General features: G+C 44.3%; 1 protein-coding gene across 5 annotated transcripts in view; it reads left to right on the top strand.

Annotated features, from left to right (window-relative positions):
• The window catches only part of LOC109872437 (ubiquitin carboxyl-terminal hydrolase 25), a 52300-nt gene that overhangs the window by 5948 nt on the left and 19226 nt on the right, over positions 1 to 27126 (top strand). For 4 of the 5 annotated variants that reach the window (XM_020463640.2, XM_031808150.1, XM_031808151.1 and 1 more), the window contains exons 2-17: positions 8123 to 8200; positions 8571 to 8772; positions 12463 to 12586; positions 12843 to 13005; positions 13606 to 13692; positions 15004 to 15141; positions 17718 to 17794; positions 18077 to 18150; positions 19313 to 19467; positions 21515 to 21642; positions 21921 to 22016; positions 22224 to 22388; positions 22564 to 22796; positions 24006 to 24076; positions 24260 to 24488; positions 24864 to 25124. In XM_020463640.2, coding sequence (XP_020319229.1) covers positions 8123 to 8200; positions 8571 to 8772; positions 12463 to 12586; positions 12843 to 13005; positions 13606 to 13692; positions 15004 to 15141; positions 17718 to 17794; positions 18077 to 18150; positions 19313 to 19467; positions 21515 to 21642; positions 21921 to 22016; positions 22224 to 22388; positions 22564 to 22796; positions 24006 to 24076; positions 24260 to 24488; positions 24864 to 25124 — 2281 coding nt within the window. The remainder of the gene's footprint in view (positions 1 to 8122; positions 8201 to 8570; positions 8773 to 12462; positions 12587 to 12842; positions 13006 to 13605; positions 13693 to 15003; positions 15142 to 17717; positions 17795 to 18076; positions 18151 to 19312; positions 19468 to 21514; positions 21643 to 21920; positions 22017 to 22223; positions 22389 to 22563; positions 22797 to 24005; positions 24077 to 24259; positions 24489 to 24863; positions 25125 to 27126) is intronic. The other variant, XM_020463641.2, reaches the window with a different exon arrangement.

Consider the following 27126-nt stretch of genomic DNA (forward strand, 5'->3'; position numbering starts at 1 on the left):
CTCTCTGCCTCTCTCTCTCTTCTCTGCCTCTCTCTCTCTCTCTGCCTCCTCTCTCTCTCTGCCCTCTCTCTCTCTCTCTCTCTCCTCTCTGCCTCTCTCTCTCTTCTCTCTCTCTCTCGCTCTCTTCTCTCTCTCTCGCCTCTCTCTCTCTCTTCTGCCTCTCTCTATCTCTCTCCTCTCTGCTCTCTGCCTCTCTCTCTGCCTCTCTCTCTCTCTGCCTCCTCTCCTCTGCCTCTCTCTCTCTCTCTGCCTCTCTCTCTCTCTCTGCCTCTCTCTCTCTCTCTGCCTCTCTCTCTCTCTGCCTCTCTCTGCCTCTGCCTCTCTCTGCCTCTCTCTCTCTCTGCCTCTCTCTCTCTCTCTCTGCCTCTCTCTCTCTCTCTCTGCCTCTCTCTCTCTCTCTCTGCCTCTCTCTCTCTGCCCTCTCTTCTCTCTGCCTCTCTCTCCTCTCTCTGCCTCTCTCTCTCTGCCTCTCTCTCTCTCTCTGCCTCTCTCTCTCTCTCTCTCTGCTCTCTCTCTCTCTCTCTCTCTGCCTCCTCTCTCTCTGCCTCTTCTCCTCTCTCTCTCTCTCTCTGCCTCTCTCTCTCTCTCCCTCTCTCTCCTCCTCTCTCTCCTCTCTCTCTCTCTCTCTGCCTCTCTCTCTCTCTCTCTGCCTCTCTCTTCTCTCTCTGCCTCTCTCTCTCTCTCTGCCTCTCTCTCTCTCTCTGCCTCTCTCTCTCTCTCTGCCTCTCTCTCTCTCTGCCTCTCTCTCTCTCTCTGCTCTCTCTGCCTCTCTCTCTCTGCCTCTCTCTCTCTCTGCCTCTCTCTCTCTGCCTCTCTCTCTCTCTCTGCCCTCTCTCTCTCTCTGCCTCTCTCTCTCTGCCTCTCTCTCTCTCTCTGCCTCTCTCTCTCTCTCTGCCTCTCTCTCTCTGCCTCTCTCTCTGCCTCTCTCTCTGCTCTCTCTCTGCCTCTCTCTCTGCCTCTCTCTCTGCCTCTCTCTCTGCCTCTCTCTCTCTGCCTCTCTCTCTGCTCTGCCTCTCTCCTCTGCCTCTCTCTCTGCCCTCTCTGCCCTCTTCTCTCTGCCTCTCTCTCTCTCTCTGCCTCTCTCTCTCTCTCTGCTCTCTCTCTCCTCTCTGCCTCTCTCTCTCTCTCTGCCTCTCTCTCGCTCTCTCTCTGCCTCTCTCTCGCTCTCTCTCTGCCTCTCTCTCGCTCTCTCCCTCTCTCTCTCTGCCTCTCTCTCTGCCTCTCTCTCTGCCTCTCTCTCTGCCTCTCTCTCTCTGCCTCTCAATTCAATTCAATTCAATTCAATTCAAGGGCTTTATTGGCATGGGAAACATGTGTTAACATTGCCAAAGCAAGTGAGGTAGAAAACATACAAAGTGAATATATAAAGTGAAAAACAACAAAAATTAACAGTAAACATTACACATACAGAAGTTTCAAAACAGTAAAGACATTACAAATGTCATATTATATATATATACAGTGTTCTAACAATGTACAAATGGCTAAAGGACACAAGATAAAATAAATAAGCATAAATATGGGTTGTATTTACAATGGTGTTTGTTCTTCACTGGTTGCCCTTTTCTCGTGGCAACAGGTCACAAATCTTGCTGCTGTGATGGCACACTGTGGAATTTCACCCAGTAGATATGGGAGTTTTTCAAAATTGGATTTGTTTTCAAATTCTTTGTGGATCTGTGTAATCTGAGGGAAATATGTCTCTCTAATATGGTCATACATTGGGCAGGAGGTTAGGAAGTGCAGCTCAGTTTCCACCTCATTTTGTGGGCAGTGAGCACATAGCCTGTCTTCTCTTGAGAGCCAAGTCTGCCTACGGCGGCCTTTCTCAATAGCAAGGCTATGCTCACTGAGTCTGTACATAGTCAAGGCTTTCCTTAATTTTGGGTCAGTCACAGTGGTCAGGTATTCTGCCGCTGTGTACTCTCTGTGTAGGGCCAAATAGCATTCTAGTTTGCTCAGTTTTTTTGTTAATTCTTTCCAATGTGTTAAGTAGTTATCTTTTTGTTTTCTCATGATTTGGTTGGGTCTAATTGTGCTGCTGTCCTGGGGCTCTGTAGTGTGTGTTTGTGTTTGTGAACAGAGCCCCAGGACCAGCTTGCTTAGGGGACTCTTCTCCAGGTTCATCTCTCTGTAGGTGATGGCTTTGTTATGGAAGGTTTGTGAATCGCTTCCTTTTAGGTGGTTGTAGAATTTAACAGCTCTTTTCTGGATTTTGATAATTAGTGGGTATCGGCCTAATTCTGCTCTGCATGCATTATTTGGTGTTCTACGTTGTACACGGAGGATATTCTTGCAGAATTCTGCGTGCAGAGTCTCAATTTGGTGTTTGTCCCATTTTGTGAAGTCTTGGTTGGTGAGCGGACCCCAGACCTAACAACCATAAAGGGCAATAGGCTCTATGACTGATTCAAGTATTTTTAGCCAGATCCTAATTGGTATGTTGAAATTTATGTTTCTTTTGATGGCATAGAATGCCCTTCTTGCCTTGTCTCTCAGATCGTTCACAGCTTTGTGGAAGTTACCTGTGGTGCTGATGTTTAGGCCAAGGTATGTATAGTTTTTTGTGTGCTCTAGGGCAACAGTGTCTAGATGGAATTTGTATTTGTGGTCCTGGTGACTGGACCTTTTTTGGAACACCATTGTTTTGGTCTTACTGAGATTTACTGTCAGGGCCCAGGTCTGACAGAATCTGTGCATAAGATCTAGGTGCTGCTGTAGGCCCTCCTTGGTTGGTGACAGAAGCACCAGATCATCAGCAAACAGCAGACATTTGACTTCGGATTCTAGCAGGGGGAGGCCGGGTGCTGCAGACTTTTCTAGTGCCCTCGCCAATTCGTTGATATATATGTTGAAGAGGGTGGGGCTTAAGCTGCATCCCTGTCTAACCCCACGACCCTGTGAAGAAATGTGTGTTTTTTGCCAATTTTAACCGCACACTTGTTGTTTGTGTACATGGATTTTATAATGTCGTATGTTTTACCCCCAACACCACTTTCCATCAGTTTGTATAGCAGACCCTCATGCCAGATTGAGTCGAAGGCTTTTTTGAAATCAACAAAGCATGAGAAGACTTTGCCTTTTGTTTTGGTTTGTTTGATTGTCAATTAGGGTGTGCAGGGTGAATACATGGTCTGTTGTACGGTAATTTGGTAAAAAGCCAATTTGACATTTGCTCAGTACATTGTTTTCATTGAGGAAATGTACGAGTCTGCTGTTAATAATAATGCAGAGGATTTTCCCAAGGTTACTGTTGACACATATTCCACGGTAGTTATTGGGGTCAAATTTGTCTCCACTTTTGTGGATTGGGGTGATCAGTCCTTGGTTCCAAATATTGGGGAAGATGCCAGAGCTAAGTATGACGTTAAAGAGTTTTAGTATAGCCAATTGGAATTTGTTGTCTGTATATTTGATCATTTCATTGAGGATACCATCAACACCACAGGCCTTTTTGGGTTGGAGGGTTTTTATTTTGTCCTGTAACTCTTTCAATGTAATTGGAGAATCCAGTGGGTTCTGGTAGTCTTTAATAGTTGATTCTAAGATCTGTGTTTGATTATGTTTTTGCTCTTTATTCTTTGTTATAGAGCCAAAAAGATTGGAGAAGTGGTTTACCCATACATCTCCATTTTGGATAGATAATTCTTCGTGTTGTTGTTTGTTTAGTGTTTTCCAGTCTATCGATTCTCCAATTGCATTGAGCTGATTTCTGACATGCTGTTCCTTCTTTTTCCGTAGTGTATTTCTGTATTGTTTTAGTGATTCACCATAGTGAAGGCGTAGACTCAGGTTTTCCGGGTCTCTATGTTTTTGGTTGGACAGGTTTCTCAATTTCTTTCTTAGATTTTTGCATTCTTCATCAAACCATTTGTCATTATTGTTAATTTTCTTCGGTTTTCTATTTGAGATTTTTAGATTTGATAGGGAAGCTGAGAGGTCAAATATACTGTTAAGATTTTCTACTGCCAAGTTTACACCTTCACTATTACAGTGGAACGTTTTACCCAGGAAATTGTCTAAGAGGGATTGAATTTGTTGTTGCCTAATTGTTTTTTGGTAGGTTTCCAAACTGCATTCCTTCCATCTATAGCATTTCTTAATGTTACTCAGTTCCTTTGGCTTTGATGCCTCATGATTGAGTATTGCTCTGTTTAAGTAGACTGTGATTTTGCTGTGGTCTGATTGGGGTGTCAGTGGGCTGACTGTGAACGCTCTGAGAGACTCTGGGTTGAGGTCAGTGATAAAGTAGTCTACAGTACTACTGCCAAGAGATGAGCTATAGGTGTACCTACCATAGGAGTCCCCTCGAAGCCTACCGTTGACTATGTACATACCCAGCGTGCGACAGAGCTGCAAGAGTTGTGACCCGTTTTTGTTGGTTATGTTGTCATAGTTGTGCCTAGGGGGGCATATGGGGGAGGGAATGCTGTCACCTCCAGGCAGGTGTTTGTCCCCCTGTGTGCTGAGGGTGTCAGGTTCTTGTCCGGTTCTGGCATTTAGGTCACCACAGACTAGTACATGTCCCTGGGCCTGGAAATGATTGATTTCCCCCTCCAGGATGGAGAAGCTGTCTTCATTAAAATATGGGGATTCTAGTGGGGGGATATAGGTAGCACACAGGAGGACATTTTTCTCTGTTAGGATAATTTCTTTTTGAATTTCTAGCCAAATGTAGAATGTTCCTGTTTTGATTAATTTAATGGAGTGAGTTAGGTCTGCTCTATACCAAATTAGCATACCCCCTGAGTCCCTTCCCTGTTTCACACCTGGTAGTTTGGTGGATGGGACTACCAGCTCTCTGTAACCTAGAGGGCAACCAGTGGGTCCATCTCCTCTATACCAGGTTTCTTGCAGGATGACAATGTCTGTATTACCGATTTCTTTGGTGAAGTCCGGGTTTCTGCTCTTTAGGCCAAAGGCAGATGACCTCAGGCCTTGGATATTCCAGGATAATATAGTGAAGGCTTTTTGTTCCATAGAGTGTCCAATGTTGTTGGTCGTGGTTTAGCCTCAGGCCAGTAAGTGTGAGCAAAGCCTGCTGAGCATCTGGTACATGCCATTGGCTTGGGCGAGTGTGAGAGTGGGGGTTGGGACTGTTTGCCCGCTCACTACCTGGGTGTATGTGTGGCTTCCATGTTGAGGCCCTCTTTGCGGGGGTGGGGTGCATGGGGTGGGCAGGAGTGGCATAGGTCTGATCTGAGGGGGCCTAAATGGAGTGTGGGCATGGTTGACGTGGGGGGGTGTTGATTGGTTGGTGTGGGGGTGTGGATGTGTCTGGGTGTACTGTGGTCTGGATGTAATTCCTCTTGGCGTGGGTCCTCTATGTGTAGGTCCAGGGGGAGGTCCTGCAGATCTGGGAGGGTGTCTCGCTGGTCTGGGTGGGGTGTCTATTGATCTGTTGCTCCTGTGTGGAGTGTTGGGGATACGTTTGAGAGCGATGTCCTTTAGAGTCCGGGCAAAGGTGGGCACTGCTGCCTTGTAGAGGTGGACCTGGTCATAGAGGCTGTTCAAGTCCAGGGTGGAGTGGTGGGCCAGGAAAACGTTTGGTTTTGAGGCACAGTCACGGGAAATACTTGCATTTACCCGCTGTATTGTGGCTGGGTGGAAGTCTTTTCGTGGTAGCAGGGTGGAGATAACCACTTGTGCGTTGGGGAAAGTAGAAGAAGCCTTTTCAATCACTCCCTTCAGTGCTGTGGCCACTCTTTCCTGCTGTGCTCTCAGGTCGTTTGTGCCTGTGTGTATTATTATGTGGCTGGGTGAGCCTAGTTTGGCCTCAGACAGAAGGTCTAGGGCACGCTGGGTGTTTGGACACCAGAGTTTAGACACACTGTGTTTGGGAAAAAGTATTTTTTTCTTCTATATATTTCCCATTTGAGTCCATAAGTAGTACAATCTGTGTCTTGTGTTTGTCCTCAGTGGGTGTGGGGGGGTTGACAGAAGGGCTATCAGGGTGGCTGACGGGGGGTGCTCAGAGGGGGTGAGAGCCTCTGTCTGGGCTTGGGGTTCTTCATTTGTCTGTTGTGCTGTGATGTCGACTCTATGGTCAGGGTCTGGTGTGGACTGTTCTGCTGTGGTGTCGAGACTTTTGTTGGGTGCTGAGGTGGGCTGTTCTGCTGGCTTCTCTGTGGGGGTGGCCACCTCTCTAGTGGGTTGTTCTCTGTCACACACCATCCCCCTCAACTTCTCCTCCATCCCCCTCACCCTCTCCTCCATCCCCCTCAACCTCTCCTCCACCAGCAGTCTGATACTCTCCTCTAGTGCTCTGTTCTGCTCCTCTTTCTCCTGTTGTATTTGTCTCACCACTGTCCAAAGTGCAGATATGTCTCTGTCCACCTCCAGCTCTCCGGGTCTGGTTAAGGGGCTGTTGTTGTGCTGGACTGTTGTCTGGGTCTGTGCTGACTGAAGTGTAATCACCTGCTGTTCCAGCTCCACCTGCCTTATCTCCAGCTGGGTGAATTTGTCCTTCATTTCAATGAGGGAGTGGTAATCTGTGCTGGGAGGTTTACCCTCCGCTGGGGGTTGCTCATCTGTGGGGTTACATAATGAAGAGGTCTGGTCTGATCCTCTCGGGGTGGGGGTATCTTTATCAAGGGAGAGTTTCTCCTGCTGAGCTAATTCTTTGATTAGGTGAAAGTCCAGCTGAAACTGTTTGTGGTTACGCTGTACCATCACTGTTCCGGACTTATAGATATTTATATTACTTAACTCAGAGTCCTCGTTGTCAAGTATTCTGAGTTTCCACCCCTCGTTAATCCCCCCTCTCGTAACAGAGGGGTAGTGTGCTAATATAGCACTGTGCCATGCCAGGGGATGGTTTGTGTGGAAGATAAGGTTGCTGATGTTCCCATTTTTGTAATAGTCAGCAAAAAGTGTCTCTTGATTTTCCATAAGGAGCTTCATTTTGTAATCTTTTCTTGCCTTCTCGTTCTTTACATGCACAGGGTACTGTATTTTAATTACCTCTGAACAGCGGGAGGGAGCTTCTAAGGCCTCTCCATTTGGTTGGGGTAGACTGTGTGACTCTCCTGCCATTGTTGGGCTAATGAGCTTTGACACCTCAGTGCTATTTGAAGCTGTATCAAGCTTGGCAGAATTATGTTAGAATTAGAGTTAGAAATCCTTATAAGGTAATGTTGTGTATTTTTCTTCTTGGCTTTTGGAAGAAGAAAAAATATAGTTTCAGACTAAGCATTACTCACTCAGTTCCAGGTTGGATGGTGTTTTCAGGTTTCTGTTGTTTTCCAGAGAATTTGCTGTATAGAGAAACAAATCTTGGTAGTTGTGAACCTTCCAGGTGATTCCATAATTCCGTCCAAAATCAGGTTGTAGGTTTTAAGTTTTGATTTGAAGTAGGGGTTATGTTGTAGAGGGTAGAATCCAGTATGTGTTCCTGACAAAAAATCTAAGTTTATCTAACTCCTAATCTATCTTTTTTAAAGAAAATGCTGAAAAATGCAGGAGCTCATCTGATTGTGACTTCCTCTCTGCTCTGCTCTCTCTCTCTCTGCGTCCCTCTCGCTCTCTCTCTGCCTCTCTCTCTGCCTCTCTCTCGCTCTCTCTCGCTCTCTCTCTGCCTCTCTCTCTGCCTCTCTCTCGCTCTCTCTCTGCCTCTCTCTCGCTCTCTCTCTGCCTCTCTCTCGCTCTCTCTCTGCCTCTCTCTCGCTCTCTCTCTGCCTCTCTCTCGCTCTCTCTCTGCCTCTCTCTCGCTCTCTCTCTGCCTCTCTCTCGCTCTCTCTCTGCCTCTCTCTCGCTCTCTCTCTGCCTCTCTCTCGCTCTCTCTCTGCCTCTCTCTCGCTCTCTCTCTGCCTCTCTCTCGCTCTCTCTCTGCCTCTCTCTCGCTCTCTCTCTGCCTCTCTCTCGCTCTCTCTCTGCCTCTCTCTCGCTCTCTCTCTGCCTCTCTCTCGCTCTCTCTCTGCCTCTCTCTCGCTCTCTCTCTGCCTCTCTCTCGCTCTCTCTCTGCCTCTCTCTCGCTCTCTCTCTGCCTCTCTCTCGCTCTCTCTCTGCCTCTCTCTCGCTCTCTCTCGCTCTGCCTCTGTCTCTCGCTCTCTCTCGGCCTCTGTCTCTCTGCTCCCCCTCTCTCTCTGCCTGTCTCACTGATGACCTGTGTGTCTCCTGACAGCATCAGCAGACTCTACTGAACCAGCTGAGGGAGGTCACAGGCACCACAGACGTACAGCTACTTCAGCAGGCCCTGCAGGTAACAAACACAGAGGCCCTGCGGTGCGGATGCGGTGATGTTTGTGACTCGCACATCTCCCCGGCCTAATTCACCTCTTTTTAAATCTCTCAATTTGCAATGTCTGATCGTGTTGATATTTAGTCTGACACAAGGTTGTTTAAAATAGTCAATCTTTCCCCTAGCTGATACTGATTTTCAGGGATGCATTTCTAAATGGTGTGACATGGTTTAAAATGTTACTGTTTAGTGTTTATGTTCTAAAATCTCCAGTGGGAGTTCTGCACATTTATTTATAATCAACCAATTCATCAGCCCATAAGCTTTATTGACCACCCAGAAGAGTCAACCCGTCTCTGACTGTCTAGCTGTAACCGTGCTGTCCCTGCAGGTCAGTCATGGAGACCTGGCGGAGGCGGTGGCCTTTCTGACGGAGAAGAAGGCCAAGGTGCCCCAGCAGGATGAGGCCACCTACTACCAGACCACCCAGGTGGGCAACGACAGATACATCAGCGTTGGCAGCCAGGCAGACACCAGTGAGTACCTACCTCACCCAGCGCTGCCCGGGGCAGGCCCTAGCCAGGGAGATACTAGTGAGTACCGCTACCTACCTCATCTCATGTGTATGCATAAGAAAAAATCTGTAGGCCTGAATGTACTGAATGTTTAACACTACTGTCTCCACTGATTCCGTTTCAATCATATTTTTCCAGGTGTTCCCTTTCATTTTGGTATTGAAGCTCTAAGTGAGCAGTTAACGTAGCATTAAGGTCTGAGTGGGATGTCTGTTAGCAGGATGCCTTCTGCCTCTCATGCAAGACAAGGGCTTATTTTGTTGAAATTACATGGTGTCATTTCAGGGGAATTTTCTGAGATGGGCATGAGAATTCCTGCAGAGGCATATCTTCTCTGTTCAGGACCACCAGAGAAGGTCATATATCCTGACACGCCCCTTTGACTTTAATGCGGGAGTGGCCTGATTTAATGAACTTACACGCTTCCTCGGATACATGTCAAATAAGGAAAATAACCTAGTTAACCCAGTCTAGGGGGTATAGAGTAGTCTGGGGGAGGGGAAAACCTTGGTGCTCCATTTACTACTCTGATGACTAACCTTCATCTTTTTGTAGGCTTTTCTAACATTAAAGGCTACTGTACACTTAGGCTCTCCTCTTCCCTTTGTCTTTTTACACGGTGATGAAAAGGATATTGTCGGTTTGCCCTTTCCCCTGACACTTATGTGAGAGGGATTATTAAGTCAGTAAGGCCTGAATCTTAACTTGTAATGTGTGCACTTAACTCAATTTCAGCATAGAATTGGGACTTGGTGTGTGTGTGTGTGTGTGTGTGTGTGTGTGTGTGTGTGTATTAGCGTTCAAAAGTTGAGGGTCACTTATAAATGTCCACATTTTTTGCCCATTAAAATAACATCACATTAATCTGAAATACAGTGTAGACATTGTTAATGTTGTAAATGACTTGTAGCTGGAAATGGCAGATTATTTTTAATGGAATATCTACATAGGAGTACAGAGGCCCATTATCAGCAACCATCACTCCTGGGTTCCAATGGCACGTTGTTAGCTAATCCAAGTTTTATCATTTTAAAAGGCTAATTGATCATAAGAAAACCCTTTTTGCAATTATGTTAGCACTGCTGAAAACTGTTGTGCTGATTTAAAGAAGAAATAAAACTGGCCCTCTTTCGATTAGTTGAGTATCTGGAGCATCAGCATTTGTGGGTTCGATTACAGGCTCAAAATGGCCAGAAACAAAGACCTTTCTTCTGAAACTCGCCAGTCTATTCTTGTTCTGAGAAATTAAGGCTATTCCATGTGAGAAATTGCCAAGAAACTGAAGATCTCGTACAACGCGGTGTACTACTCCCTTCACAGAACAGCACAAACTGCCCCTAACCAGAATAGAATGAGTGGGAGGCCCGGGTGCACAACTGAGCAAGAGGATAAGTACATTAGTGTCTAGTTTGAGAAACAGACGGCTCACAAGTCCTCAACTGAAAGCTTAATTAAATAGTATCCGCAAAACACCGGTCTCAACGTCAACAGTGAAGAGGTGACTCCGGAATGCTGGCCTTGGCAGAGTTCCTCTGTCCATTGTCTGTATTATTTTGCCCATCTAATCTTTTCTTTTTATTGGCCAGTCTGAGATATGGCTTTTTCTTTGCAACTCTGCCTAGAAGGCCAGCATGCCGGAGTCGCCTCTTCGCTGTTGACATTGAGACTGGTGTTTTGCGGGTACTATTTAATGAAGCTGCCAGTGAGGTGTCTTTCTCAAACTAGACACTCTAATGTACTTGTCCTCTTGCTCAGTTGTGCACTGGGGCCTCCCAATCTTTCTATTCTGGTTAGAGCCAGTTTGTGCTGTTCTGTGAAGGGAGTAGTACACAGTAGAGGTCGACTGATTAAGATTTTTCAACGCTGATACCGATTTTTGGAGGACCAAAAAAGCCGATACCGATTTAATCGGCAGATTTAAAATGTAAAAATTGTTTTTTTTAAATGTATTCGTAATAATGACAATTACAACAATACTGAATTAACACTTATTTTAACTTTAATAAAATACATCAATAAAATCAATTTAGCCTCAAATAAATAATGAAACATGTTCAATTTGGTTTAAATAATGCATAAACAAAGTGTTGGAGAAGAACGTAAAAGTACAATATGTGCTATGTAAGAAAGCTAACGTTTCAGTTCCTTGCTCAGAACATGAGAACATATGAAAGCTGGTGGTTCCTTTTAACATGAGTCTTCAATATTCCCAGGTAAGAAGTTTTAGGTTGTGGTTATTATAGGACTATTTCCCTCTATACCGTTTGTATTTCATTAACCTTTGACTATTGGATGTTCTTATAGGCACTTTAGTATTGCCAGTGTAACAGTATAGCTTCCGTCCCTCTCCTCGCTCCTCCCTGGGCTCGAACCAACAACACAATGACAACAGCCACCACATCAAAGCAGCATTACCCATGCAGAGCAAGGGAAACAACCATGCCAAGGCTCAGAGCGAGTGAAGTTTGAAACGCTATTAGAGCGAACTAGCCAGCCATTTCACTTCGGTCACAACAGCCTCATCTCGGGAGTTGATAGGTTTGAAGTCATAAACAGCGCAATGCTTGACGCACAACGAAGAGCTGCTGGCAAAATGCACGAAAGTGCTGTTTGAATTAATGTTTACGTGCCTGCTTCTGCCTATCAGATACTTGTATGCTTGTATGCTCAGTCAGATTATACGCAACACAGGACACGATAGATAATATCTAGTAATATCATCAACCATGTGTAGTTAACTAGTTATTATGATTGATTGTTTTTTATAAGATACATTTAATGCTAGCTAGCAACTTACCTTGGCTTACTGCATTCGCGTAACAGGTCTCCTTGTGGAGTGCAATGAGAGAGAGGCAGGTCGTTATTACATTGGACTGGTTAACTGTAAGGTTGCAAGATTGGATCCCCCGAGCTGACAAGGTGAAAATCTGTCGTTCTGCCCCTGAACGAGGCAGTTAACCCACCGTTCCTAGGCCGTCATTGAAAATAAGAATGTGTTCTTAACTGACTTGCCGAGTTAAATAAAGATTAAATAAAGGTGTAAAAAAACATATTTAAAAAATCGGCGCCCAAAAATACAGATTTCCGATTGTTATGAAAACTTGAAATCGGCCCTAATTAATCAGCCATTCTGATTAATCGGTCAACCTCTAGTACACAGCGTTGTACAAGATCTTCAGTCGCTTGGAAATTTCTCACATGGAATAGCCTTAATTTCTCAGAACAGGAATAGACTGATGATTTTCAGAAGAAAGTTCTTTGTTTCTGGCCATTTTTAGCCTGTAATCGAACCCACAAATGCTGATGCTCCAGATACTCAACTAGTCTAAAGAAGGCCTGTTTTATTGATTCTTTAATTAGAACAACAATTTTCAGATAATTGCAAAAGGGTTTTCTAATGATCAATTAGCCTTTTAAAATGATAAACTTGGATTAGCTAACACAACGTGCCATTGGAACACAGAAGTGATGGTTGCTGATAATGGGCCTCTGTACGCCTGTGTAGATAGTCCATAAAAAATCAGCCGTTTCCATCTACAATAGTAATTTACAATATTAACAATGTCTACACTGTATTTCTGATCAATTTGATGTTATTTTAATGGACAAAAATGTGCTTTTCTTTCAAAAACAACATTTCTATTTGACTCCAAACTTTTGAACGGGTATGTATGAATGAATTAAAGGACTACGCGTGTGTTGTTTCAGACGTGATTGACCTGACAGGCGATGACAAGGATGACCTCCAGAGGGCCATCGCTCTCAGCTTGGAGGAGTCCAGCCGGGCCTTCAGGGAGACTGGCATCACTGATGAGGAGCAGGCCATCAGCAGGTAGACTGGGCTCAACACCACCATGTTATTGGCTGGGTTGAGGGGTGAGGAGGGGCATATTGGGAGCTGCAAGGTTTGAGTGGTGACATGTCAACATAATGCACTTTCAAATCAGATTGAACAAGGCACTGTGCAGACTTGCTAATCTTTGTTTTGTTGAGTTGCTAAATGTCAACATTGTGTTTTTTGGGGGTTTTGCACATAATAAATGTCCTTTGATTAAAGTGTGTGTATTTTTATGTCGTGGTCTTTGCAGAGTTCTGGAGGCCAGCATAGCAGAGAACAAGGCAAGCCTAAAGCGGACACACACGGAAGTGTGGAGTGACTCACCCAATCCCCACGACAGGAAGAGAATGGAGAACTGCCCTGTGGGTCTAAAGAACGTGGGCAACACCTGCTGGTTCAGCGCCGTCATCCAGGTGGAGACTCAACACAAACACACCCCTCATACAACGCAAAGCATCCTATGTCAATGTAATTCATTAGATATATAGGCCCTGTATTTATAATGACATTAGTGTGCTACAGCTCTTGGAGACTCCACTCTACTCGACTCCCTGGTAGAGGGTTAAGTGAGCTGGATGAGCACTGGATACATTGTCACATGGTCCCTGCCTCTGTGTGTATTGGGCCTCCTTAAGGAGACAGCACAGTCTCACGTTTCAGCTCCTTCTGATCCCAGAATTAGAGATTTACTAAAAGCAGATGATGAAATCAAGTGGCAACTCCACTAATCTTTCTTATTTTCTAATCCTTTTATCAAAAGGAATGGAAGTTTGGTTTGTAACTTCGACCTTAGTCACATCACTCTGCTAACATTCTTTTGTAATCCATCATATCAATACAGCTAGCAGTAACAGGGTGATAACAGCCATAGTAAAACCGATGTTGACTACCTCACTATATTGGAACGTCCATGATCTCTTTTGATATTGAAAACATGTTTAATGCAGGTTGAAGCTAAATGAATGTCACTCCGTAAAACGGACTCGCTTCTCTTTCTGTCTCCTTGTTTCCAGTCTCTGTTCAACCTGCTGGAGTTCCAGAGGCTGGTGCTACACTACTCCCCTCCTGCCAGAGTCCAGGACCTGCCTCGCAACCAGAAGGTGAACCACCACCACCCATCCAAACAATCCATATCAGCACTCAGCTAGGAGGCTTAGGCCCAAATCCCCCTGACCAATACATTCCAGAGATAGTGGCACTGGAACACAGGTTAAACCTTTTCTAGGCGACAGCCAGGGAAAGGTCCGGTTATGGACAGCTGTCCTTCCTGTTAGCCTCTGAGGACCTGACCCAGTGCCGTCACCAAGCAACAGCTCTATTTGGTTACAGTGTGATCTGCTCTTGCCTCAGGTTCCATTGGTTCACACTACCCCCTGACTGCCCAGTTGATTCACTACCTCTAGACCTAGCCACAGGGAGGGTGGAGGAAGAGGATTTGATGAAGCACACTGCAGCCCTAGTGGTTCCCTCTCTGACACACCCGACATTGACAATGACCCGTGACTCACACCAGCTCAGCTCAGCCTCTCCTCCCTGTCTTTCTGCAGCAGCTACAGTCTCTTCTTGGTCCGTTGCTGCAACTGAAATCTTGCTGTCTGCACAGCACCTTTCTCCCAACCGCTTCCCATGGAGCCCTCCTAAGGATCAATGGTTAGCGCACATCTGCTAATCTGGGCTACGCCCCTGCTGCTGTTGCCATATAGCGGCAGTCATTTTGGGGTTTTAGTCTCTAGTCCCACTGACTAATATCCAGAACCAACGGAGGAGGGACTCTTCTAGGGCTTAGGCTCTAATCTGTCGTCAATAGCCGTGACCCTTGCGCTCAAAGTGAGAGCACTTATCCAAGGGTTTATTTTAATTGATCTGTTTGTCAACGAGGCTCGTCTTCAAAGCAAGGCTATTCCTTTGCCAGTGTCACATAAGTGTCCCTTTTTTTTGTCACACGTATGGGCTTGAGCAATGAGTACTCTGTGCTCTCAACCTGTACCATAATGTAATTAGAACTCGTTCATTCATTGGTAGTAGTTGTGGTGTAGCCAGTCAGTGTCCTGCTGTATGTAGAGCAGTGGAGGACTCCCTCTGCTTGTCACATCTCACGCCAGCTCCAGCTCACAGATTTACTGGGTCAGCTCAGCATCACTAGGCTCCAATAGAAAAGCACATTCCCTTGCATAAACTGGGGAAATACTCATCTTTCATATTTTGATGGGCACACCATCATAAAGTCCTGAATTTGAAAAGATTATAATGGGTATAATAGTGTTCTTAATTCAGTCTCCATGGTCTGAAAGATGGTTGACAATAAAACCCTGAAATATGACTATGATTTGGAAACCCGTATTCCCTTCCTCTAGAAGGCAGGTTATCATGTTAACTAACGTCCCTCTGTGTGTCTGGTTGTCGTTCCATAGGAGCACAGAAACCTACCCTTCATGCAGGAGCTTAGGAACTTGTTCTCCCTCATGGTGGGTTCTAAGAGGAAGTACGTGGACCCGTCGTGTGCCGTGGAGATCCTCAAGGACGCCTTCAAGTCCAGCGAGTCTCAGCAGGTAAACATCCTAGCTATCACTCTGTAAAATCTGCTATGATAAACCAATCAACCTTTTCATCAAAGGTATTTGTAAAGCCCTTTTTACATCAACTGATGTCACAATGGGCTTTACAGTCGTCTGGCCTTCACCCCCAAAAATTGTAAGCAACAGTACAGTGGAAATGAATTCTAAAGTTTGGGATCCCTGCACTACGATACCACGGTGCTTGTCTACGGAGCAGCAAGGGGAACTGTCCCTCCCTACCTTCAGGCTCTGCTCAAACCCTACATCCTAACCAGAGCAGTCCGTTCTGCCAACTCTGCTCTCTTGGCTGTTCCACCCATGTCCTGGCACCCCAATGGTGGAACCAGCTTCCCCCTGATTCTAGGACAGCAGAGTTCCTGCCCTTCTACCGAATATATGACACCCTACCTCTGAAGAGTTTCTTATCCCCCAAAACCTAGCAGTGACTTCCTCTAGCACTGACTTTGCTCATCATGTCTTTATTGAGGAGAAATTGGACTACATCTGTGATATGTGGTTGTTCCACCTAGATATCTGAAGATGAATGCATCTTTGTTCTGAATAAGAGCATCTGCTAAATGTGAAGTGTAATTAGGGGTCCTTCAGTGTTTTCTTTCAGTCCCTTCATCAGATGTTTTGGTGCTTCTCATGACACCTTCTGAAGGGTTGATCAGTCCCGACCTGAGCCAGGTGGATGGTCCACTGCTCCTCCTCCTTGTGCAACAGCCATTGGGCCCGCCTCTTGCGCTACTCCGCTGAACTCTGCTACAAATATACAATGCCTTACAAAAGTATTCATCCCCCTTGGCATTTTTCCTATTTTGTTGCATTACAACCTGTAAATTTAAATAGATTTTTATTTGGATTCCATGTAATAGACATGCACAAAATAGTCCAAATTGGTGAAGTGAAATTAAAATATTTACTTATTTTAAAAAACTGAAAAGTAGTGCGTGCATATGTATTCACCCCCTTTGCTATGAAACCCCTAAATAAGATCTGGTGCAACCAATTACCCTCAGAAGTCACATAATTAGTTAGATGGCACACAGGTGGACTTAAAAAAAAGAAGTTTTACATGATCTCAGTGTGTGTGCGCTATGACTAAGAATGTCCAGAAAAAAGCCATTGCTTAAAGAAAGAAATAAGCAAACACTTTTGGTGTTGGCCAAAAGGCATGTGGGAGACTCCACAAACACATGGAAGAAGGTGCTCTGGTCAAAGCCCAGACCTCAATCCAATTGAGAATCTGTGCTATGACTTAAAGATTTCTGTACACCAGCGGAACCATCCAACTTGAAGGAGCTGGAGCAGTTTTGCCTTGAAGAATGGCCAAAAATCCCAGTTGCTAGATGTGCCAAGCTTATAGAGACATACTCCAAGAGACTTGCAGCTGTAATTGCTGCAAAAGGTGGCTCCACAAATTATTGGCTTTTGGGGGGTGAATAGTTGTGCATGTTTTTTTGTTGTCTTATTTCTTGTTTGTTTCACCCCCAAAAAGATTTTGCCTCTTAAATGTGGTAGGCATATTGTGTAAATCAAATGATACATATATTTTTATTCCAGGTTGTAAAGGCAACAAAATAGGAAAAATGCTAAGGGGGGTGAATAGTTTTGCAACCCACTGTAGATATCGGATGGGGATCAGCTCCTGTATGCTAATATGCTGTAATGTAATGTTAATATGACGAATTGTAGACCATTTAAAAAAAACATGAGCTCCACACAATACTTTGTGTGGAGGTGCTGACTTACGACGAATAAACTATTAACTATCAAAATAAAGAATGTCGTACACTCCAAGAATAATCTCCAAGAAATGTAATGGGTATTTACCAATGTTTCGGCATCACTGCCTTCCTCAGGGTAATGTCATGAATACTTGAACCAGGTTATGTAGACACAGTGCAATTAGTGTAACCAATGACAGTAATGAGGGGTGTGTCATAATGATTAAGTTAATTTAAATGAATTAGTGAAACTGTTAAGAAAATTGTATATGGCATATTAAATATATTACTCTGTTATCATATAGAAACATAATGGAATATTGTACATCATATTAGCATCAACATTATTATTTCATTTTTGTTACATGTAATCTTTTGGTTCAAGCTTAATATATAATGACCATCCACAACAGGGGGAACATATTAGGTGTACGCTAATAAGCCGTAGAACATTCGGCTTCCGCCCCCCGAAAACCTGATAATGCTGAGCTTATATTTCTGTTCATCAGTCATGTCCGTAGTCCACTCTTCTCTGGTCACTTTGTGTGCCTGAGGTTAGAGAAGCGTTGACCCCAATTAGAGGGCACAACTGACGTCTGTAAGGCACCCTCTGGTCCTTGACTCTGGTGTATACAAATCTACCTCAACAATTACCAAGTCCCTCAGTGTAAGCCCACTTAACCAAGGTTTAAAACATGAAAAGGAGGTTATGTTCTGTACATCTGAGATCTGGGCCTTCTGTTCAACAGTGAAGGCAGTGTTCTAATTGGTCTGTTTCTCTGTGTGCTGCCTGTAAGTATTGATCTAATTGGTCTGTTTCGCTGTGTGTTGCCTGAACAGCAGGATGTGAGTGAGTTCACACACAAGCTGCTGGACTGGCTGGAGGATGCCTTCCAGATGAAGGCAGAGGAGGACCGGTACGACAACACACCATGCTAACGTCAACACACACACACACACACTGTGTAATTCATCCCCTTAGGAGACTGGACACATCATGCCTTCTGCGTTTTCATACAGAACATGCATCGTAGTGAATTTAGTAAGCATTTTATGAAAGTCCATTGAAAAAAGAAGCTTGGAGCATTATTCACATGGCTTAGAGGACAAAGTCCTCTTCCACCCATTGTGTATGTCGCACACTGTGACTCACCCTAATGAGTGTGTGTGTTTTGGCTCTGATCTCTCTCCGTTCCCAGAGAGGGTGAGAAGCCAAAGAACCCGATGGTGGAGCTGTTCTATGGCCGGTTCCTGGCTGTTGGTGTTCTCGAAGGTAAGAGAGGGAAGCAAGCATGTTAGAACATCCCTGGGTAGGAGGAGAGGTGACGTTAAGTCTCAGCTGTCAGTTTCCTGCTTCGAAGCAGCAGCAAGGAGAGGGAGAGTCCTTGCCCCCGATAATTAAAGGTGACCTTGTTTTAATGAGATGTGGCGCATGTAAAAGCACAGGGCTGCAGAGCATTGATCCTTGAGGACCTTGACGTCTGATTGGAATTTAGCTTATTATGCATGACAATACTGGTCCAGGGCCACCAGACACAAAGCTGGGCCAGCAAGGCAGCTTTTGCTCCTCTCATCCTTAAATGACCTTAATGCTACATTTGCATGTCCGCTAACTTCCCCTCTCTGGGTTCTGTTTGTTGTTGTTGTTGTCAGTCCGTACTCCGCTGCTGTAGTCAGTGCAGTGGGTTGGCTAAAGGTATCCGCATGCTTCCCATCCGGAACAGTTTGTGCGTATATTATGATGACATTTTGAGACGTTTTTGTCCGGCTGTTCTTGCACACAACATTTTTCTCTCGAGGCAAGCTGAAGTTCGGAAGCTGAAGTCTAAGCCCCTTCATTGGTGATTGGTCAGCAGTAAGGAATCTTCAATGTAGTATTTATCATTCAGCTATGAGACGACTCTTCTTTTTGCATATTTTTTTACTTGAGAAATGCTCTTAGATGTAAAACTAAGATCTCCTCAGCCAAAAAGTAAAAATGTATTTCTTGAGTTATCTTAGATTAATTCGGGCTATTTTGAGGAGGTGTATACTGGCTATGGCGCCTCAAGATGGCCGAACGGTACTATTGCCGCAGGTATGGTCAAAGGTATGCGAGCACACTCGTTCGGTTCGCCTAGCCGAGTTTGGCTAGGCGCCAGCCGAACTGAAGCATGCAGCAGTCTTAAGGCTCTGCAGGGGAGCAAGCTGAGCTGTATTTACAGTCAGTTAGTGGATGTGATCTTGATCAAGTATTTGTTTTCTGCCTTTTATTGAACTTGCTTGGTGCAATGGAACCAATGGTAAAGCCCCAGAAAGTATAAACCCTGCCCATCTGGCATACCGAATAGGCTCAATCAAACAAATCCTATTTGAACTCAGGCATGGCTATGATGACTGATGCTGAACTCAACCTGTTGTTTACGTTTCTGTGCTGCTGCTCCCTTTCCCCACAGGAAAGAAGTTTGAGAACACTGAGATGTTTGGGCAGTACCCCCTGCAGGTGAACGGCTTTAAGGACCTGCATGAGTGTCTGGAGGCGGCCATGATTGAGGGGGAGATCGAGTCCCTGCACTCATCAGCAGAGAACTCTGCCAGGTCTGGACAGGAGGTCAGTGCTGCTGCTCATTAAAAAACAACTAACACTGGAGTTTTAACTGTAATACATGTGTAATAGGGATAATGAAACTCCAAAACATGTTCCAAACCTATAGTTAGACACATACAAAATGTACAGGCAACAAAATTATACTGGGAGTACCATTACATTTCTGTTCGACAACCAAATGTTACCAGTAAAACAGCCCATCTAGGCCTACTTAAAAATAGATGGTGCTTGAATAATTCAGGAGATGTGGGGGACTGACTGACTACCTGCCCCAACGCATAGTGTCAACTGTAAAGTTTGGTGGACATGGACATTCTAGATGATTCTGTGCTTCCAACTTTGTTCCAATAGTTTGGGGAAGGACCTTTCCTGTGTCAGTATGACAATGCCCCTGTGCACAAAGTGAGGTCCGTACAAAAATGGTTTGTTGAGATCGGTGTGGAAGAACTTGACTGGCGTGCACAGAGCTCTAACCTCAACCCCACAGTAGCCTAACATAGCAGGCGTAAAAGAAACACAGAACGGACAAGTAGGCTCGCAAAGGATTATGGTCATTATACTTAATGAGCATAGTTTAGCGCAGAAAACATGTTGAATATTGGCCTGTTGGAAAGTACAGCTCTTTACTACAGTAGCTTGCAAAAGTATTCACCCCTTTGGCATTTGTCCTATTTTGTTACCTTACAACCTGGAATTAAAATGGATTTTTGGGGGGTTTGTATCGTTTGATTTACACAACATGACTACCACTTTTAAGAGGCAAAATATGTTTTTATTGTGAAACAAATAAGACAAAAAAACAGAACTTGAGTGTGCATAATTATTCACCCTCCCAAAGTCAATACTTTGTAAATCCACCTTTTGCAGCAATTACAGCTGCAAGTCTCTTGGAGTATGTCTCTATAAGCTTGGCACATCTTGCCACTGGGATTTTTGCCCATTCTTCAAGGTTAAACTGCTCCAGCTCCTTCAAGTTGGATGGGTTCCGCTGGTGTACAGAAATCTTTAAGTCATACCACAGATTCTCAATTGGATTGAGGTCTTGGCTTTGACTAGGCCATTCCAAGACATTTAAATGTTTCCCTTAAACCACTCGAGTGTTACTTCAGCAGTATGCTTAGGGTCATTGTCCTGCTGGAAGTTGAACCTTCGTCCCAGTCTCAAATCTCTGGAAGACTGAAACAGGTTTTCCTCAAGAATTTCCCAGTATTTAGCACCATCCATCATTCCTTCAATTCTGACCAGTTTCCCAGTCCCTGCCGATGGAAAAACATGGGATGGTGTTCTCGGGGTGATGGAAGGTGTTGGGTTTGCACCAGACAGCCTTTTCCTTGATGGCCAAAAAGCTACATTTTAGTCTCATCTGACCAGAGTACCTTCTTCCATATGTTTGGGGAGTCTCACACATGCCTTTTGGTGAACACCAATTTGTTTCTTTAAGCAATGGCTTTTTCTGGACACTCTTCCGTAAAGCCCAGCTCTGTGGAGTGTTCGGCCGGAGGTGGTCCTATGGACAGATACTCCAATCTCCGCTGTGGAACTTTGCAGCTCCTTCAGGGTTATCTTTGGTCTCTTTGTTGCCTCTCTGATTAATGCCTTCCTTGTCTGGTCTGTGAGTTTTGGTGGACGGCCCTCTCTTGGCAGGTTTGTTGTGGTGCCATATTCTTTCAATTTTGTAATGGTGGTCCGTGGGATGTTCAAAGTTTCAGATTTTTTTTTTATAACCCAACCCTGATCTTAATCAGATTTATCTCTAGGGAAATTGCGCAATGTGTGCATTGAGCTCACAGAAAGAAACGGGATGAAATGAAACTCAAAATTGAACCGACATTGGTCAATTAGTTGTTTAAAATACAAAAAATAACATTTCGGTTTGTCACTCAGCACTACTAAAGGCACAACAATATTAGTGGAACAGGCATGAGTCATGTAGGAATGCTTTCAAAATGCGCTGTTCAAGACTACTGATTCCTTAGTGCCCAATTAAAAATGTTTATGGATACCGCATGACTCATATGACCCAATAGAAACATTTTGGAATTCCTTTCAGCACTGGTTTACCGAACTCCCTCCTGTCTTGACCTTTGAACTGTCAAGATTTGAGTTCAACCAAGCTTTGGGTCGACCTGAGAAGATCCACAGCAAGCTGGAGTTCCCCTCCATGCTGTACATGGACAGGTAAGGAAACCTCCAACACACCTACCAGTCCAGCTGTACCTAAGGGAAAATGTATCAATTCAACAGGAGTAAGCAGCTAAGATGAACTGTTATTCACATCACATAGCCTAAATAACATTATTTTGGGTTTCCTAGGCCCCTTTCAAATTAAGGGTCTTGAAAAAAGAAAATAAACATTATATTGAGATTTTACATTGAGCATGGGTTGTGGTCCTTTAATCTGGGATACAGGCCCATAGTTTTCCATGGAACTTATATGATTTCTGTTGTTTTGTCAGGTATATGGACAGGAACCGAGAGATCACCAGGATTAAACGGGAAGAGATCAGGAGACTGAAAGAGCACCTGACTCTACTCCAACAGCGTCTGGAGAGGTGGGCTGGGCTGCTACACACACACACCTCTGTTTACTATCGTAGGTTGATCAACTATCAAAGGGATGGTGTTCATAGATACCATATGTGTTGTGCTTCTAACCAAGCATCTTGCTTTTCTTTTACTCTTTACCTGAAAGATGCATTCTCATTCTCAGTACGGTTTGTCATCCTCTCTCTGTTCTACTCTCTCTCTGTGTCCCCAAGGTATCTGAGCTATGGCTCCGGCCCCAAGAGGTTTCCTCTGGCAGATGTCCTGCAGTACGCCATGGAGTTTACTTCCAGTAAGCCAGTCTGCACCTCTCCTGTGGGGGACATTGATACATCAGCACCCCCTGGTGGCACAACAGGGCAACTGCTGCCTGCTTTAAGGCAAGTCATGAAACACAGAGCATGCCACACACTGTCTCCCTGAGTCAGGATTTAAGTGTGCATGTTTCTGACTTTGCTTTTGTCAGATAATCTGTCTGATTAAGCTGTTGACTTAGTGTGGTTCAGAAGTATTGAGTTGTGGTTTTGACTTATGCACACTCGCCCGACATTACAGCACAGCCGAACAGGGTCCCTCTATCCCTCCAGAGGGTTTGGCCCTCGCCCTGGCTCTCACCCCGGCCCCCTCCACCCAGCAGAGAGTGCCTATCCACAAGCCCTTCACCCAGTCCCGACTGCCCCCTGACCTGCCCATGCACCCGGCCCCACGTCACATCACTGAGGAGGAGCTCCGGGTGCTGGAGGGCTGCCTGCACCGCTGGAGGAGTGAGGTGGAGAATGATACCCGCGGTACGTACAGTACCAGTCAAACGTTTGGAGACAACCTACTCATTCAGGGATTTTTCTTTATTTTTATTATTTTCTACATTGTAGAATAATAGTGAAGACATCAAAACTATGAAATATCACATGGAATCATGTAGTAACCAAAAAAGTGTTAAAAATCAAAATATATTTAATATTTGAAATTCTTCAAAGGAGCCACCATTTGCCTTGATGACAGCTTTGCACACTTGGCATTCTCTGTTTTGGGTCATTTTCCTGTTGTAAAACAAATGATACTCCCACTAAGCTCAAACCAGATGGGATGGCATATCGCTGCAGAATGCTGTGGTAGCCATGCTGGTTAAGTGTGCCTTGAATTCTAAATAAATCACTGACCGTGTCACCAGCAAAGCACCATCACACCACCACCTCCATGCTTTACGGTGGGAACCACACATGCGGAGATCACCTACCCTGCTTCTCACAAAGACACAGCGGCTGGAACCAAAAATCTCAAATTTGGACTCATCAGATCAAAGGACAGATTTCCACCGGTCTAATGTCCATTGCTCATGTTTCTTGACATTCTTATTGATGTCCTTTAGTAATGGTTTCTTTGCAGCAATTCAACCATGAAAGCCTGATTCACTCAGTCTCCTCTGAAGAGTTGATGTTGAGATGTGTCTGTTACTTGAACTCTGTGAAGCTTTTATTTCGGCTGCAATCTGAGGTGAAGTTAATTGCCTCATGTCGTAAAGTAATGATGGACTGTCTTTTCTCTTACTATGCACTTGATCTAAATAGAGCTATCTTCTGTATACCACCCCTACCTTGTCACAACACAACTGATTGGTTCAAACACATTTAAGAAGGAAAGAAATTCCACAAATTTAACAAGACGCACCATTTCAGGGGACTACCTCATGAAGCTGATTGAGAGAATGCCAAGAATGTGAGGAAGATTAGAAGATATGTTTTTGGATACTACATGATTCCATATGTGTTATTTCATCATTTTGATGTATTCACTATTATTCTACAAATTTGAAAATAGTAAAGAAATAAAGAGAACCCTTTGAATGGGGTTTGTCCAAACCTTTGACTGGTACTGTATGTCACCTCTGACCTCATCCAGCCTTGTAAACCCAATATGCTGTATTATACCTCTGTCTCTTATGATCTCAAGCACAAAAATGTATGAATTCTAGAGATGGGTTGATTTGTCTTCTCCAGATCTTCAGGGCAGTATATCCAGAATCCACAGGACCATTGAGCTTATGTACTCTGACAAGTCCATGATGCAGGTAAAATGTGCCCTTCCTAAACCTGACAATACACCTTCACACAAATACCATACATTGTCATTTGCTGTAATACAAAAATACCAAATGAATGATGCACTATTATCTTGATTTGAGAACGCTCACATTTTTCCATGACCAGTGTTCACTCCGGATGGTCACTCATTGTCTCCTGCTGTCTCCCAGGTTCCGTACCGGCTGCATGCGGTGTTGGTGCATGAGGGCCAGGCCAATGCTGGACACTACTGGGCCTACATCTATGACCCCCACCAGCGGTGCTGGATGAAGTACAACGATATCTCAGTCACCAAGTCCTCCTGGGAGGAGCTGGTCAGGGACTCGTTCGGAGGCTATCGCAACGCCAGCGCCTACTGCCTCATGTACATCAACGACAAGAAACCCTTCCTCATAGAAGGTAGATACTGCTTCTTCTGCTCCTCAATCAGCATTATCCCATATCTTTATTTTGACCTTGCTTTTCTTGTGGTGTACTTCAGCTTTGTTTTCTTCTTTCTTGTGATCATCATTAACTATGACCACTGTCCTCAGAGTATATGATGAGGACATGCCATGTGCAAGGTAGTTAGTTATTGTTAGGCTCTGTTTGTGCTGCAACTTGGACAGGATGTTCATATACCGCAAACCACTATTATAAACTGGTTACCAATGTAATTAGAGCAGTAAAAATAAATATTTTGTCATACCTGTCAGCCAATCAGCATTCAGTGCTCGAACCACCCAGTTTATAAATTCCCATATTGACTATCTGTTTGTCTGGTTGTGTGTGCAGAGGAGTTTAATAAGGAGACGGGCCAGATGCTGAGTGGTCTGGATAAGCTCCCCCCAGACCTGAAGGCCTACGTGAAGGAGGACAACGGCCTGTTTGACAAGGAGATGGAGGAGTGGAACACACTGCAGACACGCAAGGCCCAGCAAGAGAAGCTGGCCCTGGCTGTGGCCACCGCCGCAACCGCTGTAGTAGCAGAACCAACACCAACAACAACGTCCTCTCAGCCTATGAGTACAGAGCCCAGTACACCAGACAACTCAGGTGAGCGTCAAGGCATGGTCACATATTCCATTTATACACTTCTGAGCTGAGCGGTGCTGACTAGTGAAGGGAAGGTCGGCTCTTTTTACTAACTCAGATCTTTTCAACTCTTTGTCAAAAGAACGAATCCTTCGACTCCTTTTGTTCATTTGATTCCGTAATGCTCTGAGCACGCAGGACCCCCCTACCAGCAAACAATGAACTAAAAACTCAATAGAATCCGGTTTCTACGTAGGAACCGACTAATATAGGATTTTTGGGTCCGATACCAATTTTAGGGAGACAACAGTCACCGATTACCAATATGTTGTGCTCCAAATTGAGCTATTAACTAAATATTAAAATGATAATTATTTTATACAACATGAATTAACATTTTATTGGTGGTTTACATTATAACCACCAAAAAGCAACTTTATCCTCTATAAATAAGAAAGTATATACAAAACCCAGTTTACCTTCTTAGGTACAACTTAAAGATGCACAATACACAAATCACTCCGCCATTTCCTGGTTGCTAAAATTCTAATAGTTCGCCTAATTTCAGTTTGTGACCAAGCAAGTAAAGTGTAGAGAATCATTGTACCATCTAAACCGCTTTGAAATATATTTTCCATAACCAAAAATATTGCGTTTTCATTTGTTTGTAGTTGGTGTACAAAACCGAATGTAAAAAAAAACGCTAAAATACTTCAGCTGTGGAAGCAGAGTTGCTTTCAATAAGTGACAGATCTATAACTCACATTTCTATGTGAATTTGGTTGGTCGCCCAAAATGTGACATATTGCAGCTTTAAAGATTTCTATATCTATGGCAGTGGATAAATATGCAGAAGTGTTTGTGCTGAAACACCACAAGCACACTAATAAACCAGAAGGGCTGAATTAATTAAACTTTAGCTCACAGTAAATATGAAACTGTACGTTTCACAAACTCTGCAGGGAAATGTAGTAGCATGCAGTTTGCAAAGACACCACTAGATGTCAGCACTTGTATTGAGTAGATTCAATATAGTGCTTTTCAACAGTCAAAGGTCATGTAAAGAAACACTTTATGGCAAGCACTTGCTAGCTGTTTATTATGAACATGTTTTCTTACTGAATCCATAATCTAAATGACTTTTTTATGCAGTACAAAATGTATTGGCTATATATTTCAACTGCAAATGGCATGCGCTGGGGACTGAATGTTCATGCAGGAAAATACACTTGCCTCTGGTTTTAGTCACAAACGTTCTAACTATCTAGCTAACAATCGTATCTCATCATGAATGCAAGCACATGGCCTGAATGATAGATCTGCGCCAACTGTTTTTTTGTAGACTGCAAATTTCGGAAAACTAACTGCATTTTAATGAGCAAGCCCTCCTTCATGACCTTTCTTTTGTAAGTTGGTATAGAATCAGCATGATCCCCTCTGTCGAATACGCTTGGACCTTCTTTTTTTGTATTGTTAACACACACGTCCCCAATAAAGAAAATGAGAATTATAAACAGGTTCAGCCCCTGGTTCGACCGTGATCTAGCAGTTACTCCACCTCAAGAATTCCATTTGGCGAAAGGCTCGGTACACGCATACTGGAGGGCTGCCTCGTTCAGATCAATTAGAAATAAGTGCGCTCAGGCAATCCGGAAGGCCAAACAAAGTTAGTTTCTTTAAGGAGCAGTTCTCTCTCTGTGGGTCTAACCCCAAGAAGTTCTGGAAAAAGGTTAAAGACCTAGAGAATAAACCCTCCTCACCACAGCTGCCCATGTCCCCTAATGTTGATGATGTGGTTGTTACTGACAAGAAGCACATGGCTGCGCTCTTTAATCACCACTTCATTAAGTCAGGATTCCGATTTGACTCAGCCATGCCTCCTTGCCCGTCCAACATTTCCTCATCTCCCACCCCTTCTATGCAACTAGCCCCAGTGCTCCTCCCTCCTTTAAAAAAAATAATTCTGAACTGCCTCTTGAGATGGTTTAACTTATAAAATGGCAGCATATCTACTGTGGAGAGA

This window comes from Oncorhynchus kisutch, linkage group LG28 (genome assembly GCF_002021735.2).
Source record: "Oncorhynchus kisutch isolate 150728-3 linkage group LG28, Okis_V2, whole genome shotgun sequence".
Taxonomy (NCBI): Eukaryota; Metazoa; Chordata; class Actinopteri; order Salmoniformes; family Salmonidae; genus Oncorhynchus; species Oncorhynchus kisutch.